This window comes from Bos grunniens, chromosome 9 (assembly GCF_055505025.1).
Source record: "Bos grunniens cultivar Pamir isolate PY7600 chromosome 9, Bosgru_T2T1.0, whole genome shotgun sequence".
Lineage (NCBI taxonomy): Eukaryota > Metazoa > Chordata > Mammalia > Artiodactyla > Bovidae > Bos > Bos grunniens.
The window spans coordinates 85,468,284-85,496,163 of record NC_141173.1 but is presented as its reverse complement, the minus strand read 5'-3'; the positions used below and the strand labels follow the sequence as shown (position 1 = coordinate 85,496,163).

Genomic DNA, 27,880 nt, shown 5'->3' with positions numbered 1-27,880 from the left:
GATGGGAATACCAGACCACCTTACCTGCCTCCTAGAAATTTGTATGCAGGTCAAGAAGCAACAGTTAGAACTGGAAATGGAACAACAGACTGGTTCCAAACTGGGAAAGGAGTACATCAATGCTGTTTATTGTCACCCTGCTTATTTAACTTATATGCTGAGTACATCATGCAAAATTCTGGGCTGGATGAAGCACAAGCTGGAATCAATATTGCCAGGAGAAATATCAATAACCTGAGATACACAGATGACACCACCCTTATGGCAGAAAGTGAAGAGGAACTGAAGAGCCTCTTGATGAAAGTGAAAGAGGAGAGTGAAAAAGCTAGCTCAAAAATCAACATTCAAAAACTAAGATCATGGCATCTGGTCCCATCACTTTATGGCAAACAGATGGGGAAACAATGGAAACAGTGACAGACTTTATTTTCCTGGGCTCCAAAATCACTGCAGATGGTGACTGCAGCCATGAAATTAAAAGACGCTCACTCCTTGGAAGAAAAGCTATGACCAACCTAGACAGCATATTCAAAAGCAGAGACATTACTTTGCCAACAAAGGTCCATCTAGTCAAAGCTATGGCTTTTCCAGTAGTCAAACAGGGATGTGAGTGTTGGACCATGAAGAAAGTTGAGTGCTGAAGAACTGATGCTCTTTAACTGTGGTGTTGGAGAAGACTCTTGAAGAGTCCCCAGGACTGCAAGGAGATCCAACCAGTCCATCCTAAAGGAAATCAGTCCTGAATATTCACTGGAAGGACTGATGCTGAATCTCCTATATTTTGGCCACCTGATACGAAGAACTGACTGGGAAAGATCGAAGATGGGAGGAGAAGGGGATGACAGAGGATGAGATTGTTGGATGGCATCACCAACTCGATAGACATGAGTTTGAGCAACTGTTGGCAGTTGGTGACAGACAGGGAAGCATGGCATGCTGCAGTCCATGGGGTTGCAAAGAGTTGGACACAACTGAGTGACTGGACTGAAGAAAGCAATCCATGATGGAAATCTAATTTTTTTCAGTAAAAGTGGTCATGAAACAAAGGGGACTGAACTATCATTTCAAAAAGAGTTCAGATCAAAAGATGTGAAAAATACTGGAAATAAGGTTTCTACAATGAACCAAGTATCACATATGGAAAATACTACAGTGATAGCTCCAGAAGATCTCATCTCCACCCACCGTACACTCTCTCCTGCACCATCTCCCCAACGCTAATGCTAGGATTGATAATGTGACTTTACTGAGCAACGGAACTTTAGTTGTGCCACAAGCGGAGACTGAAAAGAACTTGCACGTTATGGCTTCCCTCTTCCTTATACTTTTGGGACCCAGATGCCATGTGATGAAACCCAGAAGAAACTTCTGGAGACAATGGCCCAGTCCATAGCAAGCATCAACCATCAGACAAATGAGAAGGCAAGCCTAGATCACCCAAGTCAGTAGAGCAACCACATGAGTGTGGTACATTGACTACAGGAGAAAACGACTCCTGCGAAGCCCAACTCAAGTGGCTGATGCAGAGAATGGTAAGCAAACAAAATAATCATTATTTTAGCCTCTTAAATTTTGGGATGTTTTGATATTCAGGAATAGATAATTGATCTATTACATAATATAATCTATTCAACTAAAATTTTTAGTTGAAAATGAAGTCATGAAACATGGGCAAACCAATTCTTAAAGCTCTAGAGTTATGTTAAAAAGGCCTCAGGAAAACTTTTTAGGAATGTAAGTGTATTTATCATGAAGCTAAAACATTACCTGTGATTAAAATCAAATTCATAACTATTTTTTTCATGTACTTTTATCATAAAGATTTTTTAATTTTCAGGTGATAAACATCATAATAAATGACAGTGACTTCAATTTTTACTAATACCAGGAAACCAAGTTAAGTTTATGTGCTGACATTATTAAGGGAAAAGGTTATACTAAAAATAATTTATAATACTACATATAGTTGAGACCACATGGAAAACATTAAAACCCAGTAAACACTAATAAGGTTAAATAAGAATGGAATATTAACTTGAGGCTGAAAAGAAACTTTAAAATGAACAAGTTGAGCCAAAAAAATAAAAAGTGTGAATGAAACTAATACATTAGAAATACACAGATAATAAAGTTGAATTCCTTCAGTGTGACACTAAATGGAGCTGTATTCTAACTCCCTATACTGAACTTACACATAAATGTATTTAATGTACACAAAGTATTACTGGGAACACAACAATTTTTATATTTGCTTGAAGAACTTTAAAAAAATGTGCAATATGTTAACTGTTAGGGAGTGATACAAATATTCTATTCACTATCCTTAGCAGCAATCTGTCAAATACTATGTAGTCAATAAGCACTGTAAGGAAGATTTACTATTACCAATTTTCTTTAACAGGAGAACACAAACAGCCTCCTATATTGAAATTAACCACCCATAAAGAAGGGCATAATACACAGATGATTACAACTTTACAATTTAATCCATAGAAAGAAATATGAGCCAATAAACTCCTCTACATGCTTAGACTACCATTCGATCAGCCCAACATGACAAGAAATACGTCATCACTTTTACAGTCTTTGCAAATATTACACTATCATGCACCTAATACTCAACAAATATTCATTAAATGGACAAATGAACTATAAAAAGTTGTGAGAATTTATTAAGTTAGTTAACAAAACAATCAGATATTCTTGACTTAATCTCTCTCTAGCCCTGTGGCCTGGGTCTAATTTAAACCATTACCACTGATTGTTAAATCAATTCCAAGCTGCCCCAAGAGTTATCTTTTCAAAGCAAAGAGAGGTCACAGACACCATTATCTTGCTTCAAAGATTCTAACGGCTTCCTATCTTCTACCATGATGCTTCTTAGGCAATATTTACTGACACTTTGTGGTATAAATGTCTGAGAAAGGAGGTTATAGTCTGGATTTGGTCAACTGCTACTCAGTATTCTCTTCATATCCTCCTATAGGCCTTCTCGTCTTTGAGATGCTAGAAAGCTAAAACTTGTATTTGCCAAACCCTCCTACAACTGGAGTTCTAGATGCTATTATGTTTCTACTAACTGAATGTGCTTAAGATTTGTAGGCAGAAGTGAGGTGAAGACCTTTTTTCTGATGCTGTTTCTGCTGACAAGAATGTTCATGGAAACCTGAGGTCTAAGAGCAGTGGAAACCGAACACAGCATTCCAAGATCTGCTCCTGAGGTTTACATGGCAAGAGGCAGTTGTACGGCAGTAATAGTAAGTCTAAAACTTAACAGTTCCGGCACACTTCCAAACATATTATAAACAGTAATATCCTTAAATTAAATTCCTTTATGCTAAAAATATCTACAGGGCTTTCTGTTCCTATGTTGAACCCTGGCTAACACAGCAAAGAGATGTACCTCATCAGCTACTTATCTATATGATAGTATAAAGTGATCAAAAAACACCACTTAATAACATGTCTTGTTCAGACAACATTATTCATTTAATGATTTAAAAGTTGGAAAAAGGCTGAAAATAACTTTCTTATAATTGCATACAGCTTTTCAGGAAGTAGACCCTGTTCATCTTTCCAAAATTATCCTCTATGGATTATACAGCTAACAATGTCTAACAAAATATAGTTCCTGAAACATGTGAGATTGCTTTATAAATCAGAACATCTGAAAATTACGGAAATTCCCTTTCCTCTGTGCCATTGTAGAAAATTCCTACTAACCCTACAAATCTGTTCATATGGGCTCCTTTGTAATGCTTTATCTAAAATTCCCCAAACATGGTGATACACCCTTTTTCTGGTTAATTTTAATCTTTATAATTTCATAAGAAAATTTCACTATAATTAGCTATTCCATCTCCCTTAGACAATTATAACTTCCATGTCTCTCCAGAATTTATTATAGTATTTGCATGAGTCAGGATCTTAATCATTGTTTATCAAGTGAATTAATGCAGAAGAAAATAAAAAAGCAAATGTTATTTGGTATTTTTCTTAAATCAATTGTACCTTATACTGTCCTGTTATTAGATGAAAACTTAAGTTTGCATTAATGACATGGAAATGTTCAAATATTCTCAAAACAGCAGAGTCAGCTGAAAGCAATTTATAAATCTGTCCAAAGGACTTTTCTATTTGTAGTCCCACATATCTTTTCTGATAAACTGTCACAGCTACTTTAGAAAAATCTTCATCATATCTATAACACAGAAGTAAAATGTAATAAAAGTTTCAAAAAATAAGCCTCAGAGATCTTTGAAGGTCATTTTACATTTGTATTGATTTACTATATTATCAATTACATCTCAATTTTTACAAAACAGTTAAGAACTTGGAAATATGTCCGAATAAATCATGCTATTAATAACCCTTCCTGTGAAATGAGACCTTAACATCATCAATGGATGTCAAAAAACTGAGCATCAGTAAGTAAAACAGTGACTATCATATATGAAAACAGTGTATGTCAACTACAGAAATAACCAACAACATCGGAAAAACACTGTTGCTTGTTGTATGGAGGGTTTCTGGGTTTCTTACAGTTCTGTTTTTAATAGTATTACTCACCTTTGCAAATAAAGGTGTCAAAGTATTATTATATAACAAATGGTACGATAAACAAAAGCTATCTGGTACCCATGAGAAGAACTGGCTCATTGGAAAAGACCTTGATGCTGGGAAAAGATTGGGGGCAGGAGGAAAACGAGGTGACAGAGGATGAGATGGCTGGATGACATCACCAACTCAATGGCCAAGACTTTTAGGAAACTCTGGGAGATAGTGAAGGACAGGAAAGCACGGCATGCTCCAGTCCTTGGGGTAGCAAAAAGTCGGACACAATTTAGTTAATGAACAACTCATGTGCAACTGAGTTGTTAACTGTACTTTTCCATTTATATATTAGATTACTTGAAGAGTAAAGGGCATACTCTAAATATCTTGAGTCTATGGCTTGACTACTGAAGAAGTTTCTTTCTCTCTCTCTATATATATATACACACACAAAAGTGCATAAATATTATACAGATATATATATATGCATACACAAATGCATTAATATTATTCTATTTGTACATTTATACAGACTTAAATCATTTGCCAACAAAGGTCCGTCTAGTCAAGGCTATGGTTTTTCCAGTAGTCAGTCATGTATGGATGTGAGAGTTCGACTGTGAAGAAAGCTGAACGCCGAAGAATTGATGCTTTTGAACTGTGGTGTTGGAGAAGACTCTTGAGAGTCCTTTGGACTGCAAGGAGATCCAACCAGTCCATTCTGAAGGAGATGAGTCCTGGGTGTTCTCTGGAAGGAATGATGCTAAAGCTGAAACTCCAGTACTTTGGCTACCTCATGCAAAGACTTGACTCATTGGAAAAGACTCTGATGCTGGGAGGGATTGGGGGCAGGAGGAGAAGGGGACAACAGAGGATGAGATGGTTAGTTGGCACCACTGACTCGATGGACCTGAGTTTGAGTGAACTCCGGGAATTGGTGATGGACAGGGAGGCCTGGCATGTTGCAATTTATGGGGTCGCAAAGAGTCGGAGACGACTGAGTGACTGAACTGAACTGAAATCATTTAATAGTTTTTTATTATGTTCATCTTCTCTAAAATATACTCTCCCTGTAAGTCATAGTAATAGCCTGGAACTGCATATTCTTCCTGGAGAAGGACATTGCAACCCACTCCAGTGTTCTTGCCTGGAGAATCCCAGGGACGGGGGAGCCTGGTGGGCTGCCTTCTATGGGGTCGCACAGAGTTGGACACGACTGAAGCGACTTAGCAGCAGCAGCAGCAGCAGCAGCATATTATTCCATATTTTCGCTCCATGTTCATAACATACACATACGACAACATGAATTTGGAGTGCGGAGGGAGTCATTGTTTTAAAAAGAGTACTGTACAAATTGTTCTGAATTTCCTGTTCTTATCTATCAGTACCTGGTGAATGAGGTTTGCCTTTTAACTTTATGGTAAGTGTACTGTACAGAACTTTTAATCCTTTCATTTTTAGCTTGTGTTTTTTATTTATGCTATTTAAGCACACCTTGCTTAGGTCTTACAAATACTCCCTGTCATTTCCTTTCAAGTTTTACATTTTCTTTGTTCATTTTGCATTTAGGTTTTTAACTGGCATGCAATTTATTTTAGTCACGGAGTAGGGACCACTTTTCCCCATTTGGATAAAAGCCGTCACAGCATCTTTTGTTTACTGCAGCATCCTTTTTTTTTGCAATGACACCTTTGTCATATATCAAGCGTGTGTGTATCTTTCTTTCTCTTCATATACAAATTTCTAGAGTCCACTTACTGTGTTTTGATTCATCTGTCTTTCCCTTATAATTACTGAACCCTTTTAATCTATACTTTTATGATTTTTGATATTTAATAAATAAGCCCTATTGTCTCGTATTTCTTTTTCAAAACTGTCTTGGTTGCTCTGAGACTTTCTTTTTTCCAAATGTACTGCAGATCACCTTATTAAGTTCAATGAGCAATGCTGCTAAAATTCTGATTCAAACAGTACTGAATTTATAGACATGGAGATGAGTGACATTTTAAAACTTGAGTATTCCTTAGTGTGACACTTTCCATTTGCTAAACCTTTCTTTTATTCCTGGAATGAAGTTTTTATTTTTGCTAGTGGTATTTCTATAAACACTGTAACCTTTGTTGCATGATCTGTGCTTTTCTTCCCTTTTTCCTTCCATTTACTTTCTACCTTTGTGTAATTATGTTTTAGGTATATCTTTTATAAACAGTTTAACAGCTATATTTTATTGTTTTTAAATCCAGTCTCAAAACCCCCAAATTTCAGTAGTTGATTTTAGTAGTTGATTTAGTTGAATACTAAATGATTCTGATTACTGATTTAGTTGAACCAATTTTTTTTCCTTAAACATCTGTTTTTCTAATGTTTTATCTCTTTTCCTAACCCCTATTTATTTTCTTCATTTCCTTCTCTAATGGTTTTAATACTATATATTTTCTATTTTAGCAGTAACTCCACATCTAAGACACATTTAACTTCATAGCTTTCCAACAAAGTCTAAAAGATTGAGTATTTGTGGGGGCTTAGTGTCAGATAAGCATTAAATTTTCTGAGTTCTTTCCGAGCTGAGAGTGTTACAATACAGCTCACTAAGGTATTTCTAATTCTACTGGTTAGGCTGAAAGGGCTAACTCCTGACACAGATATTCTAATTCCACAAAATTTCCTTCACTTACGCCTCCGGTCACTACTCCTCTTCCCATTGTTCTGTTTTCTCCTGTCTTCTAAACCATAAAACTCCAAAACTTAGTGTTAGGAAATCTATTAATGTCACAGATTAAATCCTCAGGGAGAAGGGAGGTGAAAAATCACACGGTCATCTAAAAATATGTTATAAAGGCATTAAAATAAAATACAACTTCCATAAAAGTGTTAGTTGCTCAGTTGTGTCCAACTCTTTGTGATCCCATGGACTGTAGCCTACCAGGCTTCTCTGTCCAAGGGATTTTCCAGGCAAGAATACTGGAGTGGGTTGCCATTCCCTTCTCCAGAGGATCTTCCCGATCCATGGATTAAACCCATGTCTCCTGCATTGCAGGTGGATTCGTTAACTTCCATAATTGACAACCAATTCTTAAGGGGAAAAACTCTTAAGTCAAAAACCTATATTATGCTAACAATAAAACTCTAGAAGCAGTACTATTATAATTATTAAAAAGAAAAAGCTACTTGCTATCAACAATATCATTGAAACTTGTCCTGAAAATTCCTGCTAATAAGGCAGAAAAATGAAAAATAAAACCATCTTAATTTTGAAAATCACTGCCAGATTATTACAGATTGAAGTGTGCTTTAACTCCCAGGCATGCTGGTTTAGGAAAAAGAAATACACTGCTCAAAGCTCTATTCTCCCATTTCACTCTTTTTACAAAAAAAGGAAAAAATGTAAAAGCTTTGCTATGGACCTATGGACCAAATAGCACTTGAAGGATAATCAAACAACCTAGCAAGTTTTGGATTAGTGGGAGGTATATAAAGATTATATCAAATTAGCCTGGAGCAAACACTCCTGTTTTTTTCATTTGAAGACTCTCCCTGTTGGAACCTATTTCCCACACAGTAACAGTGTGTGGAGGGTCATGCCTTCAAGAGAAAAGAGATTCCTCTGTTTCTGCAAAGGCAATCAGGTAAGAATCAAACTTTTTTAGAGTATTTACTGAATATCAGGCATTGAGACTGCTGCTGAGAAAAAAATAAGGAAAATACATACAATTTATTTTCTAATTGAGAAGACAATTAAGAAACTAAGGCCATAAGAGTAAGTCTAGAGTTCCCTGGAGGCTCACCATAAAGAATCAGCCTGCCCATGCAGGAGACACAGGAGACGTGGGTTCAATCCCTGGGTCGGGAATACCCCTGGAGAAGGAAAGGGCAAAATACTCCAGTATTCTTGCCTGAAGAATGGACAGAGGAGACTGGTGGGCTACTGTCCATGGAGTCACAAAGAGTTGAACATGACTGAATGACTAGACAACAACAATGGTTTGTACTGTTTTAGGGAAAGAGCACCATACTATGTGGTAATACAAAACCCAGACTTGGGAACTTACAGAAAAACCTGTAAAGGAAATGACAAGACTTTAAAGATGAAAAGGCATTGGTGAGCCATGGAAAGATAATCGTAGGTGATTTTTGAGCAGGGAGGTCAGCTCATACAAATAAGCATAAGAGAGGATAATTTATTAAAAAGCTGAAAAACCAGGGTGGCTGGATTATAATGCATAAAGAGAGGGAGAAATGTAGTGAAAAGAAACTACAGTGAGTAAAAAGAAGGGTTGCAGATCTTACAAAACCTTTTAGGGCATGCTGAGTAGAAGTTTCAACTTCATTTTGAAGACAGTGGAAAGTATCGTGGACACGGTTGTTTACCTATCTACCATCTACTCTTCAGTACATTCCTTTCTAACACTAGTCAGAGGTTCATCAGTGTGCCCATATCTTCCTCAAGTTACCCACATACTCTGGGAGACACTTAAACCAAACTGAATTCCAGAGATAGGCCAAATCAATGTGGGTAATTCCACTCACTTATTGCCATTTTAAGTCAGATAATCCAAGCCAATCAGATAAATTTCCTGTATGAAGGGAAACTGATTTGGGATCTCAACTACATTTGCAAAATTCCTTCATGGCAGTATACTTAGATTAGAACTGAATAATTAGGAGAAGCTGTGTGTTTACCAAAGAGTGAAAATCTTTGAGGCCATCTTAGAATTCTGCCTCTAATCGTCTGTCCTTCAACCTCCAAAGATTCATCCTTTCGAAATGCAATACATTCACCCATCTCAATATTCCCAAAATCTCAACCAATTACTGCATTAATTCAACTTCAAAATCTCATCCAAACATCAGCTCAAAAATTCAAATCTCACCATCTAAATTTGTAGCAGATGAGGGTCCTGAGAACTATTCAGTCTTGATCTTGGGCACAATTCCACATCTGAAACTGAAGAGACCGATTATCTGCTCCCAGCTCCTCAAGGATTCAGGCTGAACAGGCATGGCATAACAATTATGGGAATTCTTGTCCAAAATGGGGGGAAAGGGAAGGTGAAAATGAGTCCATAAAATTTCTGAAGTCCAACCGGCCAAATGTTGGATTTTTCTTAATAAGGCTTCAAGGCCTGGGAATAAGCCTCCATGTACCCCAGTTCTGCCCTCTTAACCATCCTTTCTCATGAAAGGGCTTCCCTGGTGGCTCAGAGGTTAAAGCCTCTGCCCACAATGCAGGAGACCTGGGTTTGATCCCTGGGTTGGGAAGATCCCCTGGAGAAGGGAATGGCAACCCACTCCAGTATTCTTGCCTGGAGAATCCCATGGATGGAAGAGCCTGGTGGGCTACAGTCCATGGGGTCGCAAAGAGTCGGACACAACTGAGCAACTTCACTTTCACAGCCAAGTACTTTTGCTGTAGCCTCCTTTCATTCTGTACTCTTTTTAAGTCCAAGCTGAGTTGTGGACTTGAATACCTTTCACTGGGTTTTCTGCATTAGAAAAAGTCATACCCACAAATCTTTTGGAGGCAATACCTTCTCTATCTAGGCTCCTGCTGAGAGGGCCCAAGAATGATATTCAAACTTCCTACAGGTTGTCTAGTTTGGTTGAGAAGGTCTACAAGGCATACTTTCAATCTCTTAAAAGAGTTCTTTATGTAATTAAATACTATGACCTTTTGTTCTGCCAAAGATTTTTACTGAAAAGTTGTTCAGCCACATCCTCAGGTTTTTCCCTATGCCACACTTTCAGAAGCTGTCTTGTGCCAAATAGATCAGGGGTAAGAATTTCCCAAATCAAGTCCTAGTTCATTTAAAAATTCTTTCTCTCAATTTATTCCTCTCCTCTTGCATTTTATTATAAAGTAGCAAGAAAAAGTCAGATCACACCTCTAAGCCTTTCCTTGGAAATCTCTTCAGCTAAATATACAAGTTAACATTTAAACATGGTACAAAGAGACACTTCTGTTAAGCTTTCTGCTGCTATAGCACAAGGAACTTCTTCCTTCAGTTTCCAAAGTCATGTTCCTCTCTTCTTTCTGAGCTCTCTCTGGCAGCAGTCTCTGAGTCCAAAGTCCTACAAACAGCCATCAAAGCAGTTTAGGCTTTTCTATCGTATTTCCCCAAATTCTTCCAACCTCTACCTACTGCTTGATTCCAAAGTGATTTCTACATTTTTAGGTATTTGTTACAGGGATCCTCTCCTTCTACATCTTTTTTGCACCTGCGTGCAAGCATGCTCAGTCGTGTCTGACTTTTTTGTGACCCCATGGACTGCAATCCGCCAGGCATCTCTGTCCATGGCATTTCCCAGGCAAGAATACTAGAGAGGGTCGCTATTTCCTTCTCCAGGGGATCTTCCTGACCCAAGGATTGAACCTGAGTCTCTTGTGTCTTCTGCACTGAGTACCACTGTCACTTGAGTATATTATAAACCCCTGGTGCAAGTATATCAGTCTCTCCGGCTGCCTCAATTTCCTTGTCAGAATTCCTTAGTTATAAGTTTACTCTAGGAAGTTATCCAACCCTTCCTGACTTTTATAGTCTCAAGGTCACCAGTCCACAACTGTTTTTTCTCTGAACACTGAGAATGTCTGTTCCCTTTTTAAATTTTGTCTCAGCGTGTGGTTCTCTACACTGAGAATTCCCAAGGTGACTCATCATTTCCATATGAGCAAGCAATTCTCTCTGTGGACTAGAATTAGGTCCAGAGTGGAAGATCTCTCTGCCTGCCTTCCTAACAGGTCTGGCTTTCATTCCATTCCTTTGTTCTAGTTCTGAATTTCCTCTCACCAAATTGCTCTCAAATTTAATGCATGTATACTTTTCATTAAGCTGTTTTCATAGAAAAATATTTTGCAATTACCACAAAAACTGTAATTCCAGGTATAGAATCTGTTCCAATATTATGATATTTTTCTCATTAAATATGTGCAATGAATTAAAGTATTTCCAAGACCTCTAGAAACTTTGAGGGCTGATACCCAGCCAAATTTTCTTTTATAGCTATGCCTTGTTCTTGTGAAAACTAAGCAAATTTTAAGCCTCATAAATATGCAAAGAATAGTATTTAGGTAATACTATAATAAGAATATAATGAGACAAATTAGTTTTTGTCCCTACATTATTTTATTGATGCTACTAAGAAAATCCGACGCTATGGCAGCAGTCAATTCCTAAAGTATTACAGGCATCAACTCTCTACTGCTATGTTGATATCTGAATTGGTTACTTTATTATTGATTACTTTTTTTTTTCTTTAGAGGACTTTGGTCACTGATGCTCCATTGATGATTGCTAAGATGAAATTTTGATTATTAATGGATTATCAATCCATATATTTTCCTAACCATTAGTTTAGAATGCATGCTTTATTCTCTAAAAATACATATCATCAAATGAAAAGCTTTAAATCAGAGAGTAAACTGTAAATCAGAGTGTTAGAATAAAAGAAAACGTATCTTTAAGACAAATATTTTAGTTTCAATATAAAGACTTGGCTATTGAGGTGTCTAATATATTTATGGAGAAAAATTCTAGCCTTTGAAATTTCATTAAAAGAATAACAGATCCTACATAAGAAAGCATAGATATATAAATTTATTCTTTAATCTTGAAATGTTTCATATACTGTTACTTCAAAACCATTAGGAAAAATGTAATGTAGTTAAGAATATTGGTCATGAGCATATATACACTATTATGTGTAAAACAGACAGTGGCCTGCTCTATAGCACAGGGAACTCAACTTGGTGCTCTGTGATGACCTAGAGGAGTGATAAATGGGAGGGAGGTTTTAGAAGGAGGGATATGTGTAGACATACAGGCTATTTACTTTGTTGTACAGCAGAAACTAACACAACATTGTAAATCAATTATACTCTAATAAAAACTTTTTTTAAAAAGAATCCTACCCATGATAGTTCAAGGTGATGAAAAAAGATTAGCAGACAGTTGTAGTTAATTATAAAACCACAACTTTCTCCCAATTAAACTTTCTTTAAAGGAAAAAAAGAAATACAGAAGCTAAATTGAACATATTCTGATAAGGCAACTGCCAGATAGAATTTTACTTGTCAAATTCAAAGTTTCTACCAAAACCAACAAACAAAGCATTGATGTAATGTCTAAATTCATATAATTAAACCAAAATTTGAGACTTCAATTTCTACATTTTTTTTCTTAATTATAGAAGTGAAATCTTATCAAAATATCTACATTGTATGGTTGCTTAACACAACTGAACTGTGCATCTAGAAATGGTTAAGACAGTAAATTTTATGTTATATATATTGTAGCACAGTCCATGGGGTCACAAAAGAGCCAGACACAACTTAGTGGCCAAACATATTATAGCATAATTTCAAAAAGTTAAAACCAGAAAAAATCCACATTATGGAAAATTACAATTAAATCATTGTAATTCCTATATAAATTTCTACTAAAATAAGAAATTTTAACTATTTATTAAAATAAGACTGCTGCTAAGTCACTTCAGCTGTGTCCGACTCTGTGAGACCTCAGAGACAGCAGCCCACCAGGCTCCCCTGTCCCTGGGATTCTCCAGGCAAGAACACTGGAGTGGGTTGTCATTTCCTTCTCCAACGCATGAAAGTGAAAAGTTAAAGTGAAGTCACTCAGTTGTGTCCGACTCCTAGCGACCCCATGGACTGCAGCCTACCAGGCTCCTCCGTCCATGGGATTTTCCAGGCAAGAGTACTGGAGTGGGGTGCCATTGCCTTCTCCGAAAATAAGACTGCTGCTGCTGCTGCTAAGTCGCTTCAGTCGTGTCCAACCCTGTGCGACCCCATAGACAGCCTCCTACCAGGCTCCTCTGTCCCTGGGATTTTCCAGGCAAGAATACTGGAGTGGGTTGCCATTTCCTTCTCTAATGCATGAAAGTGAAAAGTGAAAAGTGAAGTCACTCAGTCATGTCTGACTCTTAGTGACCCCATGGACTGCAGACTACCAGGCTCCTCCATCCATGGGATTTTCCAGGCAAGAGTACTGGAGTGGGGTGCCATTGCATTCTCTGGAAAATAAGACTATATTACAATAAAAAATAAGACTATATTACAATAAAAACTTTGATGCATTTAACAATTGTTCAGAATGTAATAAGATAGATTTATAAAATTTTCATACTTTTGCTGCCTTTCCTAGTTTCAGAATAAAAACACATAGCATAAAGATGAAATAGAGTAACTTAACTATTAAGTTAGCCCAAATCCATCGTGGAATGAGGGGAAAATTAACTAGGTTACTGCTTATTGTACTTCAATGTCAATAATAAAAATCAGCAGCATGGTAGTTGTAAGTATTCATAAATATTCCAGCTCTTTTTCTTCTAGTTGAGTAAAACTAGGGATGGCCATGTGCCTTGCTCTGGCCCAAGAAATGAGAATGGAAGAGATATATATCATGTCCAGGCAGAAGTTTTAACAGCCAAGCGTGTTTCTCCATACTCTTTTTCTCTTCACTACACTGACTGGTAATGCTGTAAAGACTGGCTGTTCCTCAGCCAAGATTCTGGAATAAAAATGATAATGATAATAAAGAGTGTTCCAGCAAATCCACAAAGAACATATAGCATAAGTAAAAATAAACTGTTGTTCCTTTAACTCTAAGATTTTTTAGAGTATTTTATAATACCAGACTATTCTGACTGATATGGATATAAAAACGGAACGCAAAGCAGTTGCATAAAGAAAAAAAACAGATACCTGCAAATGAGGGAGACGGAAGGATGGGCAGGAAATGATAGGATTCCATCCCTCCTCCTGCCTGGGTCAGCTGCTCCTACAGAAGGCTTCCACCAGAGCAGAGATTACAGGACATTATGAAAAGTCAAAAGTCGTAAATGACAAGAGTTCAGGATGAGGGGCAGAATAAGTCTTACCACCATGGGCAGGTTCCTAGAGCTGTAGTAGGCATAGTAGTATGCCTTCCCCTCCCCACCTGGAACCAGATGCTGCATAATAGTAGACTCCCAAACGGCACCTGGCCCCTCCCTACCTTTTGAGGAAATCTGAACTTAAGTTCTACCATGAGGCATCGGGCCCATTTCTCAGCACTGAGGTACAACAACTGCTATAGAAGTCTGTGGCCATCCTAGAGGATTTCATCCAAAGAGAATATTCAAGAACCAAGTTACCCATGCTACAGTGTCTTGCTCTTTGTTGTCCTAATAAAGGCCCTGGGTCGGGAAGATCCCCTGGAGAAGGGCATGGCGACCCACTCCAGTATTCTTGCCTGGAGAATCCCCATGGACAGAGGAGCCTGGCCGGATACAGTCCACGGGGTTGCAAAGAGTCAGACATGACTGAGTGACTAAGCACAGCACAATAAAGGCTGAGGGGAAGCTGAACTTTGATCAGAACCAATTAGTTTCTACTGGTGAGGTGGGTAGAGTATATTACAAAACTGAAAATGGGGAACTCCATCAGTTGATTTGATTTGTAACTTTTAGGATCACTTCATACAATTGTATCCGCTGCACCCTGCACAATGGTGCCCCACTAAGGAGGAGAATGGTGGACTCTGAAGTTGTATCCACCAAAAAGGGCTACTTTTTCATATTTCACACAAAGGTGCCATCCGTTTGCCAATATATGTGCCTATAGGCACCTTATTGACTAGCTTATGGTTCCTTATCCACATTTATTAGAATTTTTTGGAAACCAACCTTAGGGGTACCACAGAGGAGACTTTACTACATACCAGACAATCATGGGACTCTGACCACTGTGGGACTCCTTAAGGCCTGATCCCTCCTGCATGAAGATTGCCATGATAACCTGCAGTGTATGTATGTGAACTTGGATGACATACTGCCGCATTCCTGTGTCCCAGCAAGCAATATGGGTATGCCACTGGTAAATGAATTATCAGAGGTATTCTTCTACTAGAATTCTACATCCTGGAAGAATCCCTTCAGTGGGTGGTAGATTAAGAGAATTTGCACAGCACCCCACAGTGATCAAATGATTTCACTCTGATGTGCTAGTGAACTAGCAGGCTAGTGAAACTAGCAGGCTTTTGTGAACTTTGACACGACTGATGCTTTGGACCAGATAATTCTCTGTTATGGGGGACTGTCTTATGCATTTTAATGTGTTTGACAGGAACTGTGGTTTTATCCACTAGATAACAGTACCACTGCTCACCGAACCCAATTCAAGTGCACAAAAAATGTCTCCAAACAGTGTTAAATGCCTTCTGGAGGGTAAAAATACACCAGGTTGACAACAACTCTGCTATACCTACACTTCCACTGTCAGTAGATGCTTGGAGACCAACACCAAGAAGATGAGTACTAAGATGCTCACCACTACTTTCACCAGTCCAATGGCATTTGAGGCTGATGGAGAGCCTCTTCTGAGATCCCACTGGCAAACAGACTAAGAAACTCTGCCCAGCAAGTTGATAGGCTGGCTCTACTCCCATTGGGTGGAGAAGAACTGAACCTTGACTTTTTCCTTGCCCTTTCTCCCTTATCTCGTTGCTCCCTCCTTCCATAAACTCCTCTACCATGTTTGCCCCTTTCCTAGTAGTAGAACCATGATTCCAACCCATTTAGGGATTTATCTTCCCAGACAAGATGTAGCCCAATAGCTAACTATGCTACTGACCACCTGCCAGCTCTGGTCTGGCATACAATGCAGACATGCTCTGGTGTTGGCTAGGAAATGCTATGCTATATTCCCAGCAGCCTCTTTAGCTTGTCTACTTTGGAAGGCCACTGTGGGCAGAAGCCCAAATTCACAAACAGACTGATCAGTTTATATAATCTGAATGGATTGATATTTATCAAGGCAGGGACATGGCCTGATTCTTGGACACGGATTGGGCAGTCTAATGCCTACCTTCTTACAGACATGGCCTGACACTAACTCCACTGCATTCAGATGCTAGCTAGATTCAGATTTCTTAACCTTAACACACATGCACATATATACATACACACAGATATACATATATATATACACACACATATATGGGCTTCCCTGGTGCTCAAGTGGTAAAGAATCCTCCTGCAATGTAGGAGACCCCAATTCGATTCCTGGGTCAGGAAGATCCCCTGGAGAAGGGGCAGGCTACCCACTCCCGTATTTCTGGGCTTCCCTGGTGGCTCAGATGGTAAAGAATCCTCCTGCAATGTGGGAGACCTGGGTTTGATCCCTGGGTTGGGAAGGTCCCCGGAGTAGGGCATGGCACCCCACTCCAGTATTCTTGCCTGGAGAATCCCCATGGACAGAGGAGCCTGGTGGGCTATAGTCCATGGGTCATAAAGAGTATGACACAACTGAGTGACTAAGCAGAGCATAGCAAATACGCATATACACACCAAAAAATACACCTCGTAACAATGGGGAGGAGAGACTGTATTCCTTATGCATAGTTCATGCCAAAAGAAGTTCCACATGAATCAAAGTTTAAGCACAAAAATGCAGCTTTCAGAGCACTTTAAAAAAATATGAGAGAATGTTTAACAAAATTGGAGTGAAAAAGCCCTTTCTAATCACCCACAAAATTCACAAGTCATGTGAGATTTTTATAACCAAGTCATTTCACTTCTACAAATTTATATTATAGATATACTTGCCTAAGTGGGCACAGAAATATGTAACATCACAAAGAATAATGAACAATAAACTGAAAATGACAGAAATGTTCATTCATATTAAACCCAGTCTTAGATATATCAAACTTCCAGTTAATTCATGAAGACAGTCTGAATAAATTATGGCAATTCCATACAGCGAAGTATTATGCAGTTATAAAAATGACTAAAGAAGATTTAAATATAGCAATATGAAAAAAATCGATCAGCTTTATTAAATGAACACAAGTTTCACAGAGAATATGTAATGCCTTACCTTTATGCAAATAAAAAAGCTATATACAGAGATTTTTGCTTATATATTTACATAGTTCTAGAGGGACACAAAAGAAATTTCTGTGGGTACCTCTATAGAGGAAGACGGGTATGAAAAGGAAGGAAACTTGCTTTTTATTGTATAGCAGCTTAAGTTTTTGAATTATTTTTTAGATTGCACACAAAATCCATCACATGCACAAAAAATTAAAGAATAATATTCAAAAAATTTCAAGAAGTATAAAATAGCATATACATAAAATAACTGAGGAAATTCTTACCTTTCCCTGCAAAATTTAAGTGAATGTAGTATGGCAGGTCTCTTTTGACGTAAATTCCATAAATGTAAGGTGTCATCAGCCAAGGCACTCACAAGAGCTCCCTTAAAAATAAAGTGTAATATACTTTATATAGAATATATTTACAAACATTAATGCTACTAAAAGGGCTGCCAAAAAATCTCCTTCTCAAATTTCAAAGCTTTTTGCCAATATTAGCTTTAGTTCTGAGAAACATTTGCCTCACTCAAATTCTAAGCAGCAGACGTAGAAGAGTGTATTATGTGTATATGGATGTATAAAAATTATGTTTAAACTTAAACAATTTAATTAAAGTACAATTTAATATCTTATAAACTAAAAGTATACTAGGATCTTTACTGACAAAGGTCCGTCTAGTCAAAGCTATGGTTTTTCCAGTGGTCATGGATGGATGTGAGAGTTGGACTGTGAAGAAGGCTGAGCCCCGAAGAATTGATGCTTTTGAACTGTGGTGCTGGAGAAGACCCTTGAGAGTCCCCTGGACTGCAAGGAGATCAATCCTAGGATCAATCAAGGATCAGTCAATCCTAAAGGAAATCAGTCCTGAATACTCACTGGGATGGACTGATGCTGAAGCTGAAGCTCCAATACTTTGGCCACTGATGCAAATGGCTGACTCATTAGAAAAGACCGTGATACTGGGAAAGACTGAAGGCAGGAGGAGAAGGGGATGACAGAGGATGAGATGGTTGGATGGGATCACTGACTCGATGGACATGAATTGGAGCAAGTTCTGGAAGTTGGTGATGGACAGGGAAGCCTGGCATGCTAAAGTCCATGGGGTAACAAAGAATCAGACATGACTGAGCAACTGAATTCAGAACTGATACTAGGATCTAGTTGGATATAGCTATCAACAACTAGTTATATAAAATTAGAAGTCAGACCATAAGTTACTTTGTCCTTATCATACATACTCCCTTGACTAAAATATATGGTATGAAGTAACTTTGATTTGGCTTAAGACAAATGAACGTACTTTGCTTAGATCATAATTCTACTACTATAATGATATGGAAAACAAAGATAGCATTCAGCTCTCTACAATTTCACATTCCAAAGCGTTGAAGAATCTGACTAATTTAGAAAGTTAGAATAGCCAAAACTATTAAACACTATCAGGTCTGAAAAAGAAAACCTTTGGCACCGTGTGAGAATCATGTAGAGGACTCAGTCTCACCTCCAACCTGACAAATCAGAATTTTTAGATCAAGAACCATTGCAGATTTATTTTTTTTAATTGCCAGGCATGATTTTGATGTGTGAATTGGATTAAAAATCTATAGACTAAGGCTGATTTATTAAGACATATGAATGTTTTTCCTCAAAAGAGGAAGAAGATACTCTTCATCTAACAGAGAATAAGATAATAAATGCAACATGAAGAACTTATTTTAATTTCAAAAAAGATTTGCAATTCCAATCCTTCAGGTTATGATGAGAAATCTTAAAATCTCTCTTTTAAAATAGGAAGAGTTTATCATTTATCCAAGAGAACTAAAACAGCTCTGAAGACGATTTACATTCAGTGATCTCACCAAGTCCTTTCCACCTTTGAAATTCGATGAGGGCTACTCTACCGGGTAAAGTAGAGTACCCAGTACTCTACTGGGTAAAGTACTCTACTCCTATTGCCCCAATATGACTAATTGGAAACCAGAAATACTTAAAGTCCACATACTCTCCTTGTCACTAGAAGACATCTTCATCACTCTGAAGCAGAAAACTCAAAGGATTCAGAGTATCCAAGATTTGTACTCTTCCTTCTTACTTCCACCATAGTTTCAGACCAGGTCATCTTCTTTCTCAAGATGTTTGTCCCATCTTAGTATCTCAAGGAAGAAGAGAAGATGTAGAGCCAAAATACAGCTGACTGCCTATGGTGGCTCATTTACCTACATAATGCTTTTCCAAAACTGAAAGCAAATAGCTACTCTCAATTTTCACATTTCCATAGCCATTCCCATTTAAACAGTCATATTTTGTTAAGCATGTTTTAAAACTGTCATTTTGAAGTACTTAAAGTGTAACATTTAAACATGTAAAATATCAAAGAACTTTATGATAAATTCTACAGAAAACAATCCTGCATTATGAATAATGACTGCTGCCGCTGCTAAGTCGCATCAGTCGTGTCCGACTCTGTGTGACCCCAGAGACGGCAGCCCACCAGGCTCCTCTGTCCCTGGGATTCTCCAGGCAAGAACACTGGAGTGGGTTGCCATTTCCTTCTCCAATGCATGAGAGTGAAAAGTCAAAGTGAAGTCACTCAGTCGTGTCTGACTCTTTGCGACCCCATGGGTTATAGACTATCCGGCTCCTCTGTCCATGGGATTTTCCAGGTAAGAGTATTGGAGTGGGTTGCCATTTCTTTCTCCAGAGGATCTTCCTGACCCAGGAATTGAACCCGGGTCTCCCATGTTGTAGGCAGACACTTTACAGTCTGAGCCACCAATCAACTAATAAGATTATAAGATTTTTAATCGACTAGTTAAGATTTCAAAAATTTAGGTGTGCTGTGTTTAGTTGCTCACTCGTGTCTGACTGTTTGCGACCCCACAGACTGTAGCCCACCAGGCTCATCTGTCCACAGGAATTTCCCTGGCAAGAATACTGGAGTGGGTTGCCATGCCCTCCTCCAGGGGATCTTCTTAATCCAGGGATCAAACCCAGGTCTCCCGCATTGCAGGCAGATTCTTTACCAGCTGAGTCACAAGGGAAGCCCAAGAATACGGGAGTGGGTAGCCTGTCCCTTTTCCAGGGGATCTTCCTGATTCAGGAATTGAACCAGGGTCTCCTGCATTGCAGGTGGATTCTTTACCTGAGCTACCAGGGTAGACCAAATTTAGGTGCATGGTTAATCAATTTGCAATGTTATTTACATTGCTTTTAAAAAAATGATCTTAACAGAAACATAAAGACAGAGACTAGGTTAGCGGTTGCCACATATTAGGGTCTGAGAGCAGAAAGGGCTGCAAGTATAAAGAGGTAGCCTGAGGGCATTCCTTTACGTGCTGGTACTGACCTGTACCTTGTTCCTGTTGGTCATTACATGAAACGTATGTATGCAATAAAATTGCGTGAAACTATACACACATACACACAATAGAGTGTAGAAACTGGTGGTGAACTCAAAATACAGCTTGTAGTCTAGTAAATAGCATTGATGTCTTTCTCCTGGCTTAATATTTTACTATTGTTATGTAAAACATTACTATGGGGGAAAGGGGAGAGGGTACATAGGGTCTCTATCTTGAAGCTCGTGGCCATTCTAATTATTTCATAATTTTTTTTAAAAAGGAAAAAAACCTCACATATGGATTCAACAACTTTCTACATAGTGATTTTTTATGTGTATCTTAACATTTTACAAGGCCTATTGCTCAATCTTACACAGAATACTGAATTGAATACTGAAGTTTTTCCCTCTGACCTTGAAAAACCTACACAACCGTGTATCATTTGGATCACAGTTTTACTAAAATATACTACCCTTTTTAGTTTTACTAAAATGTTTATATTACTCTCTTTAGCTCTGTATATCTCTACTGCCTCACTTAAATCCTCTGATATGAAGAAAATATTTTCTTTCTCTTATTTACATCTAAAAATTCATTCCATGGAACCCAAGGACCCAGGGGCAAAAAGAATGCCCATAAACTACCCTCACATCCAAGTACAGCAGAATCTTTTCTGGAGTAATTTGCTTTTGTTCTATGACCAACTTTTCCTGCCTGTCCCTACATCTGAAAACATCTATTGTCAGAGCTGCTCAAACTTGTTTAAAACCTGCAAACACATTGTTTATTCTACTAATAAAATGATGTATCTCTAATTCCCTCCCAACTTTACACTGTAGTGGAAAGAAAGGTATCAATTACTTCACCCAGTAAGTGATACAGCAAGAACTCTGGACAATAACCAGTGTCTAATGGATTTTGGTTTCCTGGTTGTATTTCAAAACAACTCATTGGCAAGAAGTGCATTTTGTTATTTATAATAAGATCAATCTTTGAAAAAAATTAATGCAGATTTTTATATGTTACATAACTTTCAATATCCGTGGAATAAAATTTAAATGCAGCACATTGTACCAGAAAGATCTTACCTTATGTCATTCTATTTTCAACACTGTTTTGAGAAACATCTTACATTATTTATGTAACTGTCCATGATGATGCCTTAAAGTGAATTACTATTAGCACTGGCCTACAAGAAATTTGGTTTTGCTCAAATATTGAAATATAATTGCATGCAAGAATTCTGAAAGATGGGATATGGCCCTATTTCATAGGTAAGCAAAGAGAGAGTAAAGCAACTCACTAACCTCATTTATCAGGAACTGAAGCTGAATTACCGCAGCTCCACTGTCATGTTGGCAGTAACATTCTACTCCTGGACGACCAAAGCTGTCATGAATTTCATTAAGGAGTTTATGGTATGTGTGGGCTTTTTATAGCAATTGATAAAGTTATATAACAGACAAATATTTCCATGGCCTCATATTCAATACAGGCTATTTACTAAGGCTGAGATTTAGAATTAGATTATGCATCGATCTAATCAGCTACTTTCTGTTGATAGTCAGAAATCTCAGAGATTTTATATCTAAAAGAAATAAGACAGCTATCTCTTCTAGACAAAAAAGTTAAAAACAGCAATATACAGAACCAAGCTACATATATTGAATATACTTCATTCCAGCCCTAGTCTTTTTCTTTCATTTAAAGTAAAAGAAAAGGTAGTTGATCTATAGAGCACCCAATTTTCCCCAAGTCAGTAAACAAGTCTGAAAAGTAGACATATGTCATTCTGCAATACTGCTTTTAGAAACAACTATCTTTTCACTAGTATTTATTCCTGTAGTGTCATTTTTAAATACCATAGGCTAAAAATATAACAAAGAACCACATATATATGTTTGTAACTGTGGCAAGTTATAATACCAATGAATGTTATCAGTCTCTTACAATATACTAGAATACAGATTAAGATGTAAATATTAATTTCCATATAATAACAGGAAACAGACAGCATTTTCTGTATGTTGGGCATTATATTAAACTTAGTATACATATTAATTCATTCAATCCTCACAACCATAAAGAATATAAAATACCCTGCATATAAACATATAAGGGGGCTTCCCAGGTGACGCTAGTGGTAAAGAACCCGCCTGCCAATGCAAGAGACATGAGATGTGGGTTTGATCCCTGGATTGGAAGATCCCCTGGAGGAGGGCATGGCAACTTAATCCAGTATTCTTGCCTAGAGAATCCCATGGACAGAGGAGCCTGGCGGGCCAGAGTCCATAGGTGAGAGTCCAGTTGTGTCTCACACAGTCAGACACAACTGAAGCGACAGCATGCACACACACAAGCAGACAAGGAAACTGAAGCACAGAGAAAATGGCTTCTCTCAAGTCACACAACTAGGAAGTATAGCTGAGATAATGCTACACTGATATTTCTTTGTGTCAATTTATCTTACCTTCTAATTCTGAATTCCAATGTATTCTTTTTAAAATGTTGCAATCTTCCTACCTTAGATACCTTTAGTCTCAATTTGTCTACAGCTTACCTATCAAAGGCTTTAATATCTACCTAATCCTACCAGTCATCTTTGTTTCTGGAGTAAACCAACAATATACCTGACCCATGACATACACCAGACACTTCCTGCACAGCTACACTCATGGTTCTTGTCCAGACAAGCACCAACCAGCAAGACTCCTGAAGAGGAACTGCAGAAGATAAGGCTGTTTGACTGGGAGCAGAGTCTCTGAATACAGACATGATCTCCCAATTTAGACATGACCCTCAAGGTGAACAGACATGGAATCCTGTCTCAAATGACCATTAAGACATTGGGTTCACACCATAAGGTTCCTGAAATTGGGTCCTGTCCAAAGCCATTTTGCATAGATCAAGTATGCTCATAGACATTTTAGACAGGACCAAATTCAAGAAGCGCTTGGCATGGACCAAATATCTTATGAATGTTTTAGATAGGCCCAGATGTCCTGCAGGAAATCCTCTAAGAAAGCAATGGCGGGGGGGGGGGGGGGGGGGGGGGGGAGGAGGGGGAGAGGGAAATATTTACAGGAATAAGTAATATAATAAAACTAGCTATTAATGAAGAATAATCAGGAAGATACATGTAAGGACAGAGGACACATAAGCAGAAACAAAGATCTACTAGATCTAGATCTAGTAGAATCTTTTATACTACCATACCAAATTTAAATTCAAAATAAGCATTCATTCAGTCGCCTAAATGGTTTTATAGACACACACACACACACACATATATATTTGGTTGGAAATGGAGGGAGTAAAGAAGTAAGTGCATCATCATCATCATCATCATCATAGCAGCTAATATTTGTTGAAAACAATGTGTCAAGTACTATACATGTATCACCTCACAAACAGCACCCTCTATTATAAGCAACATTTTTACAAATGAGGAAACTTTTACACAAGGTTAAATAAGTTACCCAAAGCCATATAGCTAGTTAGTAAGGAAGCTGGGGTTTGAACTCATGCAGTCTATTAATAATTCCAGGACATCACAGAGACACAAACACGAACACACCATCATCAAACCTCACTTCCCCAAAAGAAAGGACCAATTTTCACTTCTAAACATCACCTGACTTATTTCAAGTCATTTTAAAACTGAAAATACAGAGGAAACACTTATAGTTGAGACTACAAAGTCAGACTAGTCTGAAACAATAAAACCAGACCAAATGTAACTTTTAGTTGCAAGTAAATACCATAAAACCAATAAAGTTTTGAAAGCCTTCCTTACAGCCTACCTAGACTTTTAAGAGTTTCAGGTAACAGGAATATGGTGATCTTATCTCTTCACTCCCAGAACCTGCAATAGTGTTTGGCACATAGCAGGCATTTAATAAATATCTATGAATGAATGACTTTATAAAATCTAAGAAACCTGTTTATGTCCTGTCATATCTTCTTAGGTAAAATTAAGCTCATTTTTCAGAAAGTCAACCAAAAGTACAGGATACTAAAAACACGTTCAAAGTTCTTATTTCTATCAGGAGACTAGACTAAATTGTCTTTAGGGTCAATTATAGCTCTCAAAATTCCAGGAAATCTATATTTCCAGCCTATTCATTTGACCTTCCAGTCATTTGTTAGGTCGGTATTACAATCATAGCAACAGCTCCTCATATTGCTTCTTCTTTCTTCTGGGATTTTTCCACTGTACTGTCAGCAAAATAGAATAAAAAACAGTAAAAGAAGCAGGCAATGGGACCTCAGCCAATCACACGTTCTGAAAGAATAATTCCTCAGCAAACTTCACTGCTGTCACTGCCACTATGCACTATACACATATTTGGACAACCTCTACTTTTTATGAAGAATGTGGTAATGATTAGTGCTACATACTGTACTTAATAAACTATTAAGATCTTTTAAATTATATATCTTCTTAGAGAATCTGTTCATCAATTCCTGTCAACAAAGAAAAAGTCAAAGAAAGTATCAGTATTGTTCGAACAGCAACAGAAGTGACATATTCAATTTTGCAACCAGAAACAGAAGACTGGAGTATTAATACAGTGGAAAGCAAGTGGAGGACTTTGATATCCTGTGCAGTATCTGAAAATACATTTATATGCTGCAAAGTTTAAAACAAGGATGTGGATAACCATATTTTTCATGAACTCATAAATTAGTAACTAATAAATTATCCCATGTTTAATTATGTCACATTCTGTGAATGTAACTTTGAGCAGACATTCTGCCAACAAACCAAGAAAGACTTTTAAGAGTAAACTGTTCTTCCCTGACATCGTTAAAAACAGTAAGCCCAGGCACAGTATTTGAATCCATCAGAAAGCCAGAAGATTTCCACTAACTTCTGTTACCACTTCTTTTAGTACATCCTTAGACTTTCAGCAAACAGGGTAATTCATACCTCTTCAAGTGTTCCAGTAAGACTTCAAGGTGTCTACTCTGAGCCAGCATACTATTCTGTGAATAAAAGGTCGGTGGATGATTTTTACTTTCAATGGCCTAAGTCTTAAACTGTAATGTGATTATTTCTCAGTAACAAAGATAAATTCCAAATACCGCCATAGTGTGGTCAAAGAATACTGACAAAAGGATTCTGAAAATGAAAAGAGAATGAGCTTTAGTCTACCATTTATTCTGTGTGAACATAAACAAATCACAATGCACGTGAAAGCTTTCAATTCTGTTATTCTGTACTGTTATGAGGAATAAATGGGGCAACAAATAAAAGGGCAAACAATACATACAATCTGTTCTCAAAGAAAGTTCTAAAGGTAGCAGATAACCAGAAAAAAAATGGGAAATACGCAAACTGAACTGTGATAACGAAGACAACCTATGTGGGCTGCAGCATTCTCACCTGTGAACTGTGCCCCTGCCTCCCTTACCTCATCGGTTTAAGGATCACCTGCAAACCTAAGACTAGACTTTTCAACCTCTTAATCAGACTCCATGGCCTTTCACTACTGTTTCTCATGTCCAGTAATACACTGCTAGGAAGATGAGTAAGGCACCCCCAGAATTTCAGTTCCTTTTCATCTTCATAAATACTTCGTACATCAGTTTCACAGCGATGTCTCCAAAGGCAATGACAGAACAAAGTGTCAGCTTGTTTCCTCACGGTTATACCATAAATCTCAAGATGTTATGACTGCTTTAAAATGACATCCTCTCTACATATACTATATTGAATGTGTTTCTGATCTATCGTTTGCCTCACTAAGAACACTACTACCCTGTCTACCAAACATTTAACAAGTCTTTCTTAATTCTGGCTCTACATCAGAAGCAGCCATGAACAATTACAACAAAAAAGAAATTACAAATGTCAAACTCCATGCCAGACTCACTAAATCAGAATTTTCTATCTAGAGTGGAAATCTAAGCACATGTTTGGGCATTGCTTTATTTCATTTTTTTCCCCCTAGTTCCACAAATCATTCCAATGTGTAGCCATGGCTGAGAAAAACTGGGAAACCTTGTGGCAAAAGCATAATTAAGCATTATCTTCTATGAAACACACGCACACAGATACAAGGTGTTTATTTATATATGAATAATTACTCTGGCCATCTGATGCGAAGAGCTGACTCACTGGAAAAGACCCTCATGCTGGATGAGATGGTTAGCATCACCAATTCAATAGACATGAATCTGAGCAAACCCCAGGAAACAGTGGAGGACAGAGGAGCCTGACCTGCTGCAGTCCACAGGGTCACAAAGAGTGAGACACGACTTAGTGATTAAAGAACAACAAATTAAACTGTTTCATTTGAAGAAAAAAAATCTGAAAAATTATGAATCCCCTTAATCTCATCGTAGGTCTTACTTTTCATACTTCTAAAAATTTGCTACTTCCATCTGAACTAGTTCTAATCAACTTAATAGGTTTAAGATAGTGAAGAACATTTCATATTTTATGAACTTTGAATGTATTTACAATACTAAAATTTTTGTCAAATAGCAATTATTTGCACTTTTATAGTATAGTACCCCTAACTTTGGAGAAGGCAATGGCACCCCACTCCGGCACTCTTGCCTGGAAAATCCCATGGACAGAGGAGTCTGGTGGGCTGCAGTCCATGGGGTCGCGAAGAGTCGGACACGACTGAGCGACTTTACTTTCACTTTTCACTTTCATGCATTGGAGAAGGAAATGGCAACCCACTCCAGTGTTCTTGCCTGGAGACTCCCAGGGATGGCGGAGCCTGGTGGGCTGCCGTCTATGGGGTCGCACAGAGTCGGACACAACTGAAGCGACTTAGCATAGCACCCCTAACTTTATAGTTTCATCGACTTGACAAACATCAATTTAAACACCTTTTTAAAAATTAAAGATCATGTATTTTTCACCTATAAAAATTAATACAGACTTCTGATTTCTGGTCCAGCACATAAGACACTTGCAAGTTGTCATTTCATCCTAACAACAAATAAAAAGCTGAACAAACTAAAGATCAACAACTTATTTTAGATTTAAAAGAATTCACAGGGCAAATGACTGCTCCCAAAACTGCAGAGACAGGCCAATACAGAGAATGACAACATACCAAAATGAACCAACAAGCAGACACATTTGCAGCAATC

The 27,880-nt window shown here is 37.8% G+C and overlaps 1 protein-coding gene across 11 annotated transcripts in view; it reads right to left on the bottom strand.

Moving 5' to 3' along the window:
* The window catches only part of STXBP5 (syntaxin binding protein 5), a 159,507-nt gene that overhangs the window by 116,626 nt on the left and 15,001 nt on the right, over nt 1-27,880 (bottom strand). For all 11 annotated transcript variants that reach the window (XR_015132471.1, XR_015132473.1, XR_015132474.1 and 8 more), the window contains exons 3-4: nt 22,072-22,153; nt 17,706-17,806 (exon numbers count right to left, since the gene is read on the bottom strand). Coding sequence is in view for 6 of the 11 variants with exons in the window: in XM_086316630.1 (XP_086172756.1) it covers nt 17,706-17,806; nt 22,072-22,153 (183 nt within the window). In the remaining 5 variants the exon portion in view is untranslated. The remainder of the gene's footprint in view (nt 1-17,705; nt 17,807-22,071; nt 22,154-27,880) is intronic.